The following is a 15,160-nucleotide window of genomic DNA, read 5'->3' as shown; positions in this document are numbered from 1 at the left end:
AAATATGTGGGCCAGCGGCCCAGCGCCAACCCGTGTATCCACTGTCAGACTTTAGCTGAATGAGCCTGAAATTCTGAATCCGCTCTATATGAAACAGTCAACTACTGCATCTCTCTCTCTCTTTCTCTCTCCCTCTTAGTTTGACTTCAACCCCATGAATCTCTCGAGACCCTTTCCTGTTTAATCTACTGCATATATATCGCCCCCTCCAGCTTTGAAACCAAATCCATTAGCTTGTAGTCCTAATTTTGCCTCTTCTTAGTCTCTCAACACTCCTTGATTAATTAGCCCGTCCCCAGTGGAGATTTGGTTTTGATTAGTAGTTTAATCACATTCAGCTTCATCCTTCCCTCCCCCCAGGTCGAAAGAGGAGGGGTTTAATCGCGCATGGCACGCTCTTTGTCATCAAGATTATCTTGGCGTAAGCGCCCAGAGACCCACCTGCACCCCCTAGATCCAGCTATATTGGCCTTGGTCAATACTCTCCTCACAGCTTCTAAAGAATTAAGCCTATGTCAGAAGCCTAAGGTTTGCCAAAGATCTAATGCCAAGATCATTTGCAGAAGAGTTGGCACCCTCTCTTCATTGTTTGAAGAGGTAAGAGACTCAGGAGTCTGGGTACCCCCCTCGGCTTTGGCCTCTTTCAGGAAACTCAGAGCTGCAATTCGGAGTATCAAGGCCCTTATCCATGATTGCAGGCACTCAAGCAACTTATTATTGCTAATGGAGCAGGATTTGCTGGCTAACCAGTTCCATAAACTCACTCACACCATTGCCACTGCCCTCTCATCTCTACCATGTGATCTCTTGGAAGTCTCTGAAGAAGTAAGAGAGCAGGTAATCTTGGTCCAAAAACAAGCGACCAGAGCGAAGCCTTTCATCGACCCAGATGAGAAAAATTTACAAACGGAGATCCTATCTGTCATGGCAGAGTTTGAAATCCAGATAAGCCCTAATCCGGGTAAGCTTAAGCACATCTTTGAAAGCTTACACTTCAATGATGCAACAGATTGTGAGAGAGAGCTATTTCTGCTTGAAAAGGAGAAGGAGAGGCTGAAGAATGATCAACAGTTTGCAGATATACCGAATATCAGTAGCTTGATTAGCTTTGTGAGGTATGCAAGGTGTGTTCTGTATGGATTAGCGCCTGATCAGCAGGTGGCTGCGGCTTGCAGGAAGTATGATCTCGCATGTCCGAGCATGAGGAAGGTTGTGCTGGCACGTGCGGAGGATGCAGAGGGTGGTGCTGTGATTATTCCTGATGATTTCCGCTGTCCGATTTCGCTTGAATTGATGGTGGATCCAGTCACAGTGGCGAGTGGGCAAACCTACGAGAGAGCTGCCATTACCAGATGGGTAGAGGAGGGCCGCACGACATGTCCCAAGACTGGCGCGAAGCTGCTCCACAACACACTCATACCCAACTGCAGCCTGCGTCGCCTCATCATGCAGTGGTGTGTAGAGAACGAGTATGTTCTGGAGAGCAATGAGAGGAAAGGCAATAGGGTTGATGAGCTGCCAAGCACTAAGGCTGCTCTGGAAGCTACAAAGCTCACGGCTGAGTTTCTCGTTGAGAAGCTGTCCAAGGGGACGCTGGAAGTTCAAAGACAAGCTGCCTACGAGCTCAGGCTGATGGCTAAAGATGGGATGGACAATAGAGCTTGCGTGGCCGCGGCCGGTGCTGTGCCATTCTTGGCGGCGCTACTGGATTCCGATGACGAACTGGCCAAGGAGAACGCTATAACGGCGCTTCTAAATCTGTCTATCAATGAAAAGAACAAGGATGTAATAATGAAGACAGAGGGGGCGCTGGACATGATAGTGGCGGTTCTGGCAGGTGGCGGCGGCAACGGTACATTGGCCGCGCGGGAGAATGCGGCGGCGACACTGTTTAGCCTGAGTGTGGCGAAGGAGTACAGGGAGGAGGTAGGGTCCAGGACGGCGGCTGTAGAGGGGCTGCTGCAGGTGCTGCGGGAAGGAAGCGTACGTGGCAAGAAGGACGCGGCGTCGACGCTGTTCAACGTGGCTTTGCATGCCGAGCACGCTGAGTTGCTGGTAATGAAAGGGGCCGTGCTGACGGCGATTGACGTGCTAGCGAGCGAGGGGAGCGACAGCGTGGCGCCTGAGATGGTGGCCTTGCTGGCCGTTTTGGCCAGGAGGCCGGAGGGGCTGGCGGCTGTCAGCGCCGGGCTTGGCCGAGTGGTAGCAGAGCTTGTACAATTACTCTCTGAAGGTGGGAACCGAGCCAGGGAGCATGCGGTGGCTCTATTGCTAGCAGCCTCCAATCTTTCCGAAGCCAGCGGAAGGGCCGCGGCCCTGCGCTATGAGCTTCGCCGTTCGTCTGCCCTATTCCCTTCTCTCCGGCGCCTTCTTGCGGGTGGAACGCCCCGCGCTCAGCGCAAAGCCGCCTCCCTCCTCAGATTGCTACAGCGCTCTGAGTAAGTATTGCCGGGAACCACAGAGTCGTCCTCGGCCATGGCGTTGCAACCCCATCCGCTCACACGTGCGACGGGTGTACACACTAGATTACAGCAAAATTCTCATGCAAAATGCTGAAATATTTTCAAAAAAATGGCTGCTTATATTAAGAGGTTAGAAAGAGAGGTTACAACATGTTGAGAACTCTAATGAGACCAATCTCCATGCACATGACGTACAGTTCTGCAGGCCATGAGCTTGCCTTTGATTTTATTGAGATGTTTCTCTAGCTGTGTAACCAGCTTTTCCCTCTTTTCGTGAGTGTGACTTTCAAAAAGCATAGAGTGCTTTGATGAGCAACACATCCTTGGAGATGACGGCCTCTCTCATATTCCACAATTCTTGAATTTGCTCTGTTATTTGGTCCACTTGCTTTCCTTTAGCTTTTTCTTGCAGTCAATGAAGCTTGGTGTCCAAGTCTTTCAACCGTCTTTGTATGCATCTTTCATCTACATGTATCAAGTTCTCTTTCAGCCTGAAACTATTAGTAGGCATACTATTAAAAATAGAATCAAGTCTGTTTAGCCACAAGCACCATAACAGTTAAGTTCTCAAGACAGCCCATAGTTCCAAGGTGCAGCCAATGCCTTCTCCAAGTAACAAGTTTTTCCAGCCAAGGGTGCAACCATTCCATAGCTGAATAACCATTCCATAGCTGAATGCACTTGGCCAATGACTCGAAACATTTCTTTGCAATAGGGCAGTGCATAAAAATGTGCAAGTCATCCTCCACCTCCTTGCATCTGTGGCACTTCCCATCCCCTATGTTAAGTTTGAAGGCTCCCATCCCCTATTTCTTTGCAATAGGGCAGTGCATAAAAATGTACAGGTCATCCTCCATCTCCTTGCATCTGTGGCACTTCCCATCTCCTATGTTAAGTTTGAAGGCTTTAAGTTGGGTCCAAATAGGTGTGAACATGACCAACCAAGCTAGGCACGCTTTTTTTGGTTCTACATAATTATTCCATAGCTTATCAAACAGGAAATACCATTGTGATCTATCTAGAAGGATTTCCCATCTCTTGTTTAGAGTGCAATGGATAGGATCAGTCCTCTGTATGGGGGGAATGGGGAGAAGTCCTTTTTGATTCTTCCATTGGAAAGCTTTGTGTGTTGGCATATCTTTAATCGAAAGCTGCCAGGTGTTCGATTGGTGCCACAATCTGATTCTTACCCCAATAAGGTCTAATTCTGCACATGAGACATTATATTCTCTGATCAGATCAGCTCTGGATATCCAAGAATTGATGTCTCTATCCCAAATATCCCACCTATATAACAGATTCCTTTCTTATGCATTCTCAAGGCCACTTCAGCTTGGGCATTATCAATTGGGGCCAGATAGAGTCTCTCCCATGTATACCCTATTTGTAACTAGGCTTCTCAGACAGGATAAGGTTAGTCTTGATAGCATTCCAAGCAGTCCAAAGCGAATGGACTAGTTGGCTGCCAACCAGTTTCACCAAGTTTGCTAGCCATAATTGTGAGCAGCAGGAGCTTCTTCCACTTGGAGAATTGTTTGAGCTGGAATTGTTCAAGATTTCTAGTGATCAACCAAGCCCAGTCTTCAGAGGGGTAGAGGAAGCTTCTCAGCACCCACTTGGCAGCCATTCTATTAGCCAGATTGGACACGTCTTTGATTGCAAGGTCCACTTTACCTGTTTCCAAGCGGCACCATTCTCACCTGACTTTAGGGATTTTTCTAATCCAAGGGTCCCCTCCCCATAGATAGTTCCTGCATAGCCTTATGAACTGCAATAGATCAGAGTCTGGCGATCTCCAGCAGTTAAGAAAGTAGATGATAGAAGGGATAATGAAGTGATTGATTACCATCTTTCTACCCCCAGGTTTAGATGCATTTTCTGCCATCTAGTAAGTTTCTCTTTCAGCTTGTTTAGCACCCACATCCATCTCTGCTTAAAGGTGACCTTGAATCCCATGGGAATGCCCAATAATTTGAAAATTACTCCCTCTCCAGGACTTTACAGCCAGCTTGAATCAGCCAGTCAGGAGGCTTGTCAATAAGGGTCCTGATACTTATATTCTTATGGTTAATGACTGAGCCAGAAGCCCTACAGTAAATGTCCAAGCACTCCCAAAAGCACTAAATGCTTAGCTCAGTATTGGCAACCATGGCATTAGTATCATCAGCAAACATTTGGGTGCATAGCTGTTTATTGTTGGGAAGAGAGATACCATTCATTTCCCCTTTGTCCATCCTATCTTTAATCAGCCAGTTCAGACCATCTGTAGCAATAGCATAGAGGAGGGGTGCTAGAGGGCAGCCTTGTTTGATAGATTTGGTCGAGGAGAAAGCGTTAGAGAGCACACCATTGATGTTCACCCTAGCCGTGGCATTCCCAAAAAGAGTACTCACCATCTCGATGAAGTGCTAACCTGCACCCATGTGTTTAAGGGATTCTAGAACATAATGCCCCGAGCCTATCATAAGCTTTATCAAAGTCAATTTTGAAGAAGATGTAGTCCTGTTCAGATTCTTCTCCATACTCCATACCCTCCCACAATGTGATAATGGCATCCAAAATGTACCTTCCTTTGATGAAACCCTTCTGCTCCTGTCTGATCCAATTCTTTAGATGACTGGACAGTCTCAACGCTAGGGCCTTGGCAAATATTTTGTATGCACAGTTTAACATGGTAATAGGTCTCCAATTGCTCAAGTCATTCTTCTCCCCTTTCTTATGGATAAGTTTTATCCACACTTCATTGATCGGGTGAGGCAACGCCCCAAAAGAGACAGCCTCTTGGCGCACCGCCACCAGTAAGGAAGACAGCAAGAGATCCTTGAACGTCTTGTAGAATTCAGCAGGCATGCCATCTATCCCTAGGCTTTTCCTCACCTTTAGGTAGTCTATGGCCTTGCCAATCTCTTCTTTGGAGATATTGTTTTCTAGCTCTTTAGCAAGTGTGTTAGGTATGGTTGGCTTCCTGGCCTGCCCTATGAGAGCAATGCATTTGAGTTGGTCATTGGTCACCCCTCCCCCTTTACTAAATATGTTGTTAAAGTACTTGAAGACTCTTGATCTATTCCCTTCCTCAGAGGCGTTATCCGGATAGTTAGGATCATGCAATGTAGGGATTGCATCCTTACATTGTTTGATTTTTAGCATTTTGAACATCTCAGGAGTGGGAAGGTCAGCTTTCCTGGCCCACCAATCTCTAAAGAATAGAAGGGCCTGCTTCTGGGTTACCTCCTCTTCTCTCCTAATTTTAGTCCTAGTACCAAGAACAGCTTCTTGAATAGCCACATCTTCCTTATTGGATGCCACTTCCAGTTCTTTTAGTTTCAGATATAGCAGATCTCTTCTGTTTTCCCTGATTTTGGTTACCTCTTTCCTAATGCAAATCAAAAGAGCTTTGGTAGATTTGATGGCCAGACTCCAAGCCCTCGCTGGGGTAATGACACAGTTGAAGAATTCAGTCCAGATTCTTTTGACTTCCTCCTGAACAATAGGCATTTTGAACAGGGCAGGATCCCTGTGGAACCATTGATTAGAGACCTTTTTGTCATGGTTGTCCAACACTAATATAACGGGGTAATGATCTGAGAGGCAAGTAGAGATGTCAGTTCTACATTCACATCTGATGGAGGAGTTACCGAAGATTTTGCTAATGTATCCTCTGTCCAATCTTGCTTTCCTGGTCAATTCCCCATGGCCATAGTTCTGCCACGTGAAGCCTCCCATATTCCCTACATCACATAGCTCAAAGTGATCTGCCAAGCTAGAGCTCTGCCCCTTTAATGACTTGTCCCAGCCCACTTAATTTGTCATTTTTAAATTCCACCATATTGAAGTCTCTCATTAGAATGATAGGATCAGGGATGCTTTTTAGGGCACCCTAGGTTCTGATTCTGATCGCTTGAGGATCTCCAACATAAATCCCAATGAAGGAGAAGGTTGTCATTTCAAATGCAGCCCATTGATCAAACGTATCAATCCTCACGTCTTTCAGTTCATTCTGATGGTCCGCATGCATACCCACAGCCACTCCTCCAGACCCCTGACAGTGGGCTATGTAGAGATGTTGAGAGCAACCTTTTTTCAAGCTCATCCCCACTAACTTTGACTTCAGTAAGAGCTATAAAGTCAAATCTTCCTTGTTTCCTTAGCCATTGTTTCACTAGTTAGACTTTTGAAAGGTCAGTCAAAGTGGTGCATCTCATTTGCCCTTTTTCTGGGAGTTGACCTTTTTAGGTCCCACTTTGGATGTAGCTTGAGGTGTGGTGGATCCAACCTGAGCATACATTCTTTTCAATTCCTTGACTATCTCCATTCCTTTGGGCAAGCCATGTTCTGTATCAGACAGAGACTACTCAACCCTGTTTTTGCTCATCTCCCAGTGAGCCAGCCGTCATTCCGTGGGGGGCAGGAGCACTTGGTCATGGTCCATTTGATTAGTTTCGGCTAGAATTCTAGATCTATCCAACGGCGTGGATTGATTGATCTCTTTGGAGTCAATCGAATCATCAGGGTCTGAGATGCTGTCTAATAAGGTGGTGAAGGAGTTGGCAAATGCCCTCTGGTTTCCTGCCCTATTCTATCTAAAGGTCTTCTTCCTATTGGATACTGTAAACTTTTCTCCCTTTTCTTTTGAGGTAGAGGGAACAAGGGGAGAAGGCACAGTCATATTCTTATTCACTCCTGTAGGTTGAGCTTTAATGCTGGCTAGGGGAAGATTAGGGGCACTAGTGGCACTCAAATTGGGGTATTTTGAAGGACACTCTCTGATAACATGCCCTTGCTTTCCACAATGGAAGCATGCGGTGGGTAGGTGTTTGTATAGAATGCTTTGCTGGATGCAATTGATTTCAATCTCATCAATAAGGGGCCTATCTAGATCCACTTCCACAAGGACCTGAGGATGCCAAGCCAGGTTATAGTCATTCTTGGGTCTCACGTCTAGCACTTTCCTTATAGGGGAGATAATTTTTTTGAGCCAAGGGTACAAGTAAAAGGGCAAGTTAGGAAGCTCAATCCACACCGGGCAGGCTGAGGGTTTTGGACCTTGAGGGTTAAAGTTCTTGGACCAACTGAAGAAACAGAATGGGATGTTCCTGTACATCCATTGCCCTGAACCTAGGACCTTAAGAGCCATATTTGGGTCCTTGAATAGAAAGAGGTAGTACCCATTTGGGAGGGCTTGGATGATCTCTACCCATTTGGGAGGGCTTGGATGATCTCTACCTCGATACCTATGGAAATCCAGTTGTCTCTTTGACCCACCCCCTAAGGAAATCTACTGGTGGTCTTGGCCCGAACATTAACCCAACTAAACGACAAGCTCTGTAATCAGTTTCCAACGAATGAACCAGCTCTGGTGGAAGACAAACCAGAGGATTAATGGAAGAGGGTTTACCTGATGTGTCCATTACCTTAGCTGGAGCTTGCTTGTTGATTTGAGTCTCTTCTTCGACTTGTTTCTGTAGTAGCAACATCAGATTTATCTCTTCCACTCGGGCTCTGGAATCTTCCAGAGCAGCTGTTTTTTGGTGTCCATGAAGTCTTCTAACACCTGCTCATACTTCAGCATGGCTTCTCTCTTGCCATCCATGGCCGGGGACCATTGTAGGAACTCTTGAAAAGCAACTTGTGTGTTCTTAGCAGGCTGAGATGACTTAGTATTCCCAAAGCAAAGTTCCCTGTTCTTTGAGCAGAGTAGGGGTTCCCCTCATGCACCTGAGGGGGGGGGTGCTATGGAAAGTAAAGAAGTACACAGAGGGATTCAAGCCTCTGGGCAGGGTAGCAGTCGTCGCAAAGGAGAGAGAGATGGTGTCATAGGCACTCAGGTGCAGCACTCCATCGCCAACACACAAGAACACGCAACGATCGAGAGAGAGCGCTCCGTGCTAAAGCACACTTTGATGTATGTGCTTTAGCGCTCCGTGCTAAAGCACACTTTGATGTATGCAATTTACCTTGTCTCAATGCTGAAATATTTTCATCTATGGAAAGGCATATTTCATTTATTTTCTCAAATTGAGTGTCACACCAATAAATTGGACATAGAATCTGCAGGCAGTTGCCCAAAAAATCCTTGACACCTGTTGCTTCATCTATAAGGTAGAATTTGCATGTCTTTTTCAAAAGCAATCAAGATGGTCTCATTTTGAGCTTTGTTGCGGCATTGACTGCACACTGCAACCGCATTCTTGTAAACATTGGGTAAATTGTAATGTGCAAAAGTCAGTTAGGGATTCCAAGGGATGTCATTGGTAGATGTATCTATTCAGATCACAGGATATTATTCCTTTATATGGATGTAACTGTATGTACAAATCAAGGGAGAATTATCAATCAATCAATCTGTTGCAATGTTCTGTGTAATTTTCCCATACTTGTCTTCAATCTGTCATGCTGTTAACTTAATCTTTTATCCATTTGTTGTAAGATAAGTATGCTGTGAATGAAGGTAACCAATCTCGTAATCGCTTACTGTCTGTGCAAGAAGTAAATGCGATAACACTTGGCGACCACGATGTTTGTGAATGCGCACACGTTCTCAAGCCTCCTGAGATGGTGGTCCCAGCAACTGGGCATGGCGGAGCCACTGTCTCTTTGATGAAGCTCGTCATGGCTTGTCGAGTAGCCTGCCTTTTTCCCCGACGGCCGGGGCCGGAGCCTGGGTTGCGGAGACGGAGCCTTTCCTGTCCTCCTATCCACACTCCAAAGGCGGGTGGGCATCCTTTGACACCCCAGACCTCTCCTCGGATGGCGACGTGATGGCTGTTTCCTTCACCACGGTGGTTACACACTCACCACCTGTCGTGATGGTAGCACCAGCCCACAACATCAAGTATTCTAAGTTTCGGGGGAAACAAGGAGAAGATCCGGATGCACATGTGTGGCAATTTGACAACTCTTATGGCCTGAATGTGCCTCCACCCCTTGATCCTCTGCATAAGAAATCAGTTTTTGAGTCTACCCTCTCAGCGGTGGCAAAGCATTTAGATGGCTAGCAGAATACCCCGTCGAGCATTTACAGGATTATGATGTGGTACGTCTGTCCTTTCTACACGGGTTTCGCATGTGAAGAAGACAGTAGCCCCCAAACTCTGGAGCGGCTACGGGTCCTCGGCCAGCAGAGGACTATGCTGCAAAATTTTGAGTACTGTTTGCAGAGGGTTCCCTGGCACAACGGTGGCCAGCAGCCCAAGAGGTCTTGAATGACTATTTCTTAAAAGGATTAGCAAAGAACTTACGCATGGCCCCTGGCCATTGTGGACAAAGTGAATACGCCGCTGGCGGAGGTCATTTCTCAGTCTATTCTCACAGGGGAGTAGTTGGAGGATAACGATTCCACCACCATGAAGTGATCCAAGAAAGAAATCTAACAGCAGCACGTCACGGGGATGCTGTCAACATAGCTCGGAGGAGGATTCAAACACACAGAGCTCGGACATTGAAGACAGTAGTAGTATAGATTCTGATGAGGCACCAGTGCAGGAGACTAGGAAATCTCACAGAAAAGGGAATGTCAGCACGGGGCCCGCAGGGGAGTCTTCGGCTCTGCTAAGTCCATGAAGGAAGTCTGGTGTTCTCGTTGCCGTAATCCTAGCCATCCAGCAAAAACGGAATGTGCGATGAACGACAAGTGGTGTGCTATCTATATTAGCAATTCCCATAACACGTCGGAGTGTTACTAGAATGGGAGGGGGGGACAAGGCTCGCCCCCCGGCAACCAGGTCATCAACATTGGGAAAGACACGAAACCGCCAAAACTCTCCGCCACATGGGTATAGGTTGGGAGCACTTCTGAGCAACCCTATAGCAACAATAGTGGCGGTAGGGGTGTCAGTCGTGGTGGTCGTGGTCACGGAGGCCGGGCCATAGATCGTCCAAAAAGTTGTCTTTTCTGTACAGAGGAAGGACATTGGTGCCAAGATTGCCCAAAAGCACAGGAGTATGATTGGAAGAAAGCTGAAAAACAGGCAAAAGCTACAGGTAAACAACCCGAGGTGGTGGCTATGGTTCAGATTGAGTCCATGGAGGAGATTGTGGATCCGAAGGTGTGCGTGTCACACGCTCTAGTCACAAATTGAAGCCCCCCAGTAGGCGCATAGCGCAACCACTTCTAGATTGGACCGCACAAGAAGCTGTTCGCCAGCAAGTTACTTCCTGGGTGGACAAGCAAGCTCCGGAATGTGTTCTAGTGCTCTGACCAAGTAAAGTGCAGTTTCAGGATGCTGTGACTCTCATCGTCTCGACGACATACCTCAATTGGGGCAGCCCCTACCGCCACAGGCCCAGAAGAATCTTCTGGAACAACCATCCCAACAGCCTAGTTTGGTCGAGAGTGAAGGATGGGATGGATTGCTCGTGCCCCTCTACAAATCAAATTGGGTCACCTTCTTAAATTGGTTCTGAATTTTCATAAAGCACTGCTTCTGTTGGAGAAGATGGGCAAGGCGATCACACCGACTACGGTGTCATCCGTGCAAGCAGCACACGTGGAGCTCGTGGCAGCAGTTCTCGTGGCTGATATAAGAATTCCTGAAATTTATGTAGGCTTTCGAGGCCTCACGATTGATCAAGTGCTGATCGATGGTGGAGCTAGTGTCAATATTGCAAACGGAGTCCACCTGTAAGCGCATGGGTTGGCAAGCATGGGATCCTGCACCATTTCTGGTACGCATGGCTGATTAAAGGAGAGTCTGACCCTTGGGCATTGTCTTGAAAGGCATAGTGATTGAGGTGGCTGGCATACCCTTCGTCATGTCCTTTGTAGTGCTCAACATGGAGGATTCTGCTGTGCTGAGGAGTACAATCTGTTGAGGAGTACATTCTGCTGCTGAGGAGTACAATCTGTTGCTGGGTCGTCGTCCTTGGTTGCACCAAGCAAAGGTCCGGCATAATTGGGAGCATAATTTGATGAGGGCCACAGGAAGGTTAAATTTGCTCTGCAAGAACGCTATCAACTGAGCAATTCAGTTTGGCCTGTCATTGCGAAAACAGTGAATATGGCAGATGGCCTGGATGAAGATGAAGAGGAAAAATTCTTGCAAAAAAATGAGGATTTGATTCCATTCTGCTCAGTGGATGTGGCATGTATTGCTGCGGAATACCTCAGGCCTGTGCCTGTGGTGTGTTCAGTCACCATGGACAAAGGGAGCCTCTTTGGGGAGAAATTGCTGAGTACTGAGGAGTATGCACCTGAAGATAACATGAAAGACATTCTAGAAAAGGAGCACGCATTTGAGACACAAATGAGCCACATTACCCATGTCAAAGAAGATATCTTGGAGACCATTTTCTTAGGTGATGACAAGGAGACTAAGCTGGTGAAAATTAGTACCTTGCTGGAACCCGCATTTAAAACTGATCTGGTGGAACTTCTGCAGGAATTTCGGGATGTGTTTGCCTAAGATTATGCTGATATGAAAGGTCTGGACACCTGAAGTTTTACCAACACCAGACCATTTTCTTAGGTGATGACAAGGAGACTAAGCCGGTGAAAATTAGTACGTTGCTAGAACCCGCATTTAAAACTGATCTGGTGGAACTTCTGTGAGAATTTCGGGATGTGTTTGCTTGGGATTATGCTGATATGAAAACCTAAAGTTTTACCAACACCGCATTTACTTGAAGCTGGATGCGATACCCTCCAGGCAGCAGCGTTATCGCATAAACCCGCATGTAGCCAAGTAGGTCAAGGAAGAGCTGGACCGCTGCTGAGGGTGGGATTCATAGCACCTATTGAAAACTGGTGGCTATTATGCAAGCACTTGCACACCTATGGATCCTAAAGGAGGCTGTATGCAATTTCTGGGCCAAATTCGATGGCATCGTGTCATTTGCGATTTTGACCACATTTGGCAACTCCTTTAAATGCAGCCGCTCATTCTGACCACAAGGATTTTTGATGGTCTGAAGACTATGATTTGGCTTACCGCCGGCTCAAGATTTAACTTTCTCAAGCACCAGTGATGATTCCTCTCGATTGGGGGGTTGATTTTCATGTTTTTGTGGATGCTTCGAATGTGGCAATTGGCAGTGTTTTGATGCAGGAGCAGACTGCAGGATGGTTTCACCCAATTTATTATGCCAGTCGTCTCGCCGATTGTCTTTTGCTGAAAAGAATTATTTCGTTACAGAGTGGGAAGGCCTTGGAATGGTGTACTTTGTGTGGAAGTTTCAGCACTATCTTTCAGGCCGAAGATTTTTCTTCCATGTGGATCATTTTGCTCTTCTTTACTTGGTGCAACAACAAAATTTAACAGGCAAATTGGCTCGATGGGTTCTATTATTATAGGAATTTGATTTTGAAGTCATCCATCGCCCTGGTGCTCAGCATGTGGTGGTAGATTACCTTTCTCGATTGGATTCGAGGGAGCCAGCAGTCGGCGTGGATGATGATTTTCTGGATGCTTCACTGTTAAACTTTACGGTTCAGCCAAATGCGGGGGGGGGGGGGGGGTACAGTCTGAAGAGGAAGGAGCAACTCTCCCGAGCATCCCATGGACCTGGTATGAAGAAATGTTTTCTTTTATCTCTAGTGGTTAGATGCCTGCTCATTTAACCAGGGACCAACAGTGGCGCCTTGATTTGAAGTCTGTGTGGGGAAACTTTATTATCGCAATGTTGTAGACGCACTGTTGCGGTGCATCCTGCCCCATGAGCAGGAGACATTGTTGTGGGAAGCCCATTCTGACGAAGTGGTAGTGGACCTCTATGTGCTTCGTACGAGCATGAAAGACTGGGTTCCTGGCCAACTGTATACTGCTAATGTTGTCACAGAAAATGACAACTTGTCTATCCACTGATAGACCCAAATCTCCAAGTAGCTTTCTCAACCAAGCTACCTCACATGCTGCCATAGCAGCTCCTCTGTACTCGGCCTCTGTACTCGATAGAGCAACCGTAGGTTGCTTCTTGCTGCTCCAAGTCACAGCAGCACTCCCCAAAGAAAACATGAAGCCACTAGTAGATCTCCTATCTGAGATACTACCAGCCCAATCAGCATCTGTGTACCCATGTACACATATCTCTGTCCCAGTCTCATAGAATAGTCCACAATGCAAAGTAGACTTCACATACCTCAGTATGCGTCTCACTGCATCCAAATGCGGTTTCCGTGGAACCTGCATAAACTGACTCACCAACCCAACAGCATAGCTCAAATCTGGTCTGGTGATCGTCATGTAGATCAAACTTCCTACTATGCGTCTATACATAGTAGGATCCTCGAAGATCTCTCCTGAATCTGCACTCAACTTGCCATTCTGATCCAATGGCACAGAAATAGGCTTACAGCCTGTCATACCATACTTGGACAACATGTCCAAGCCATACTGTCTCTGCAGTAATCCAATACCATGTGGTGACCTAATCACCTCAATGCCCAAGAAATATCTGAGCTCTCCCAGATCCTTCATCTCAAACTTCTGTCTTAGCAAGATCTTTACATCAAAGATCTCTGCATCATGGTCCCCCGTAATGATCAAGTCATCTACATAGATGACAACAAGCACAACTCCTCTATCACCATGTCTCACATAGAGCGACAAATCTGCATTGGCTACATGAAAGCCAATAGTGACAAGATATTCAGAAATCTTGTCAGACCATGCTCTTGGTGCTTGCTTTAAGCCATACAAGGCTTTCTTCAACCTGCAAACATGCTCGGGGTGACCCACATCCTCATAACCAGGTGGCTGCAACATATACACCTCTTCTTGCAAATCCCCATGCAAGAATGCATTCTTTACATCCATCTGATGTAAAGACCATTGCTTTGACGCAGCCACTGCTATCACAACTCTCACCGTTGCCATCTTGGCAACTGGGCTGAAAGTTTCCTCATAATCAATGCCATATGTCTGCGCATATCCTTTGGCTACCAATCTAGCCTTGTACCTGTTTATGCTCCCATCACTGTTATGTTTAACTTTGTACACCCACTTGCATCCAATGGCTTTCTTGCCTTCAGGCAATTGCACTAAATCCCAAGTTTCATTTCCATATAGTGCATCCATCTCCTCATCCATAGCTTTCTCCCAACACACATTTCCAACAGCCTCATCAATGCATGTGGGCTCTACAACCTGCACAACCTTTGCCATATACGCATAGTGATGTGCCACATAACCATCATATGTAAATCTCTGCACAGGGTTCTTCACTCTCCCTGATCTTCGCAGCTTTTCATTCATGGCTTCCATAGCCTTCTTTACACCAGGTGTTCTCATAGCTGGGATCCCAAGCTCCTCATCAAGACTCATATCTGAGCCACTAGACTCTCCATCAACATGAGAATGCCCTGCAGAAATGTCAGGCATACCAAGGGGCTCAACCACTTTCTCTTTTCCTTTACGTGATGTACTAATCACATTTGCAGGACTGGTATTATGACGCAACCTGCCACTCCATGGTCTATCAACAGACCCACTAGATGAGGACTCTCCTGGTCCACTCAAAGACTGTGATTGCTGACCAGCATTCTGTGCAACCACACTTCCACTCAAATCAGCCCCAATAGCTTCTTTTTCAGCAGCATACCAGCTGCTCATCTCATCAAAGACAACATCCCTGCTTACCCTCAACTCACGTGTAGTAGCAGGGTTATAACACCTGTATCCCTTTTGCTCAAGGGAATATCCAATAAACACACATTTTTCAGCTTTCGGATCCAGCTTAGTTCTCAGCTCATCTGGCACATGCAC

At 46.6% G+C, this 15,160-nt stretch overlaps 1 protein-coding gene across 1 annotated transcript; it reads left to right on the top strand.

The window, feature by feature from the left end:
• Positions 1 to 223: 223 nt before the first annotated feature.
• LOC147634066 (U-box domain-containing protein 1-like) lies at positions 224 to 2,901 on the top strand. Its single transcript, XM_086805166.1, has one exon. The coding sequence runs from the start codon at positions 388 to 390 to the stop codon at positions 2,440 to 2,442; it is 2,055 nt and encodes a 684-aa protein (XP_086661292.1). The 5' UTR covers positions 224 to 387; the 3' UTR covers positions 2,443 to 2,901.
• The last annotated feature ends 12,259 nt before the right edge of the window (positions 2,902 to 15,160 follow it).

Source organism: Cibotium barometz, chromosome 11 (genome assembly GCF_041138505.1).
Source record: "Cibotium barometz isolate CiBa-2024 chromosome 11, ASM4113850v1, whole genome shotgun sequence".
Lineage (NCBI taxonomy): Eukaryota > Viridiplantae > Streptophyta > Polypodiopsida > Cyatheales > Cibotiaceae > Cibotium > Cibotium barometz.
This window is presented reverse-complemented; position numbering and strand designations above follow the sequence as displayed.

Excerpts from the sequence above, each read along its gene's own strand:
- LOC147634066 (XM_086805166.1), top strand. The coding sequence starts at position 388 with ATGGCACGCTCTTTGTCATCAAGATTATCTTGGCGTAAGCGCCCAGAG.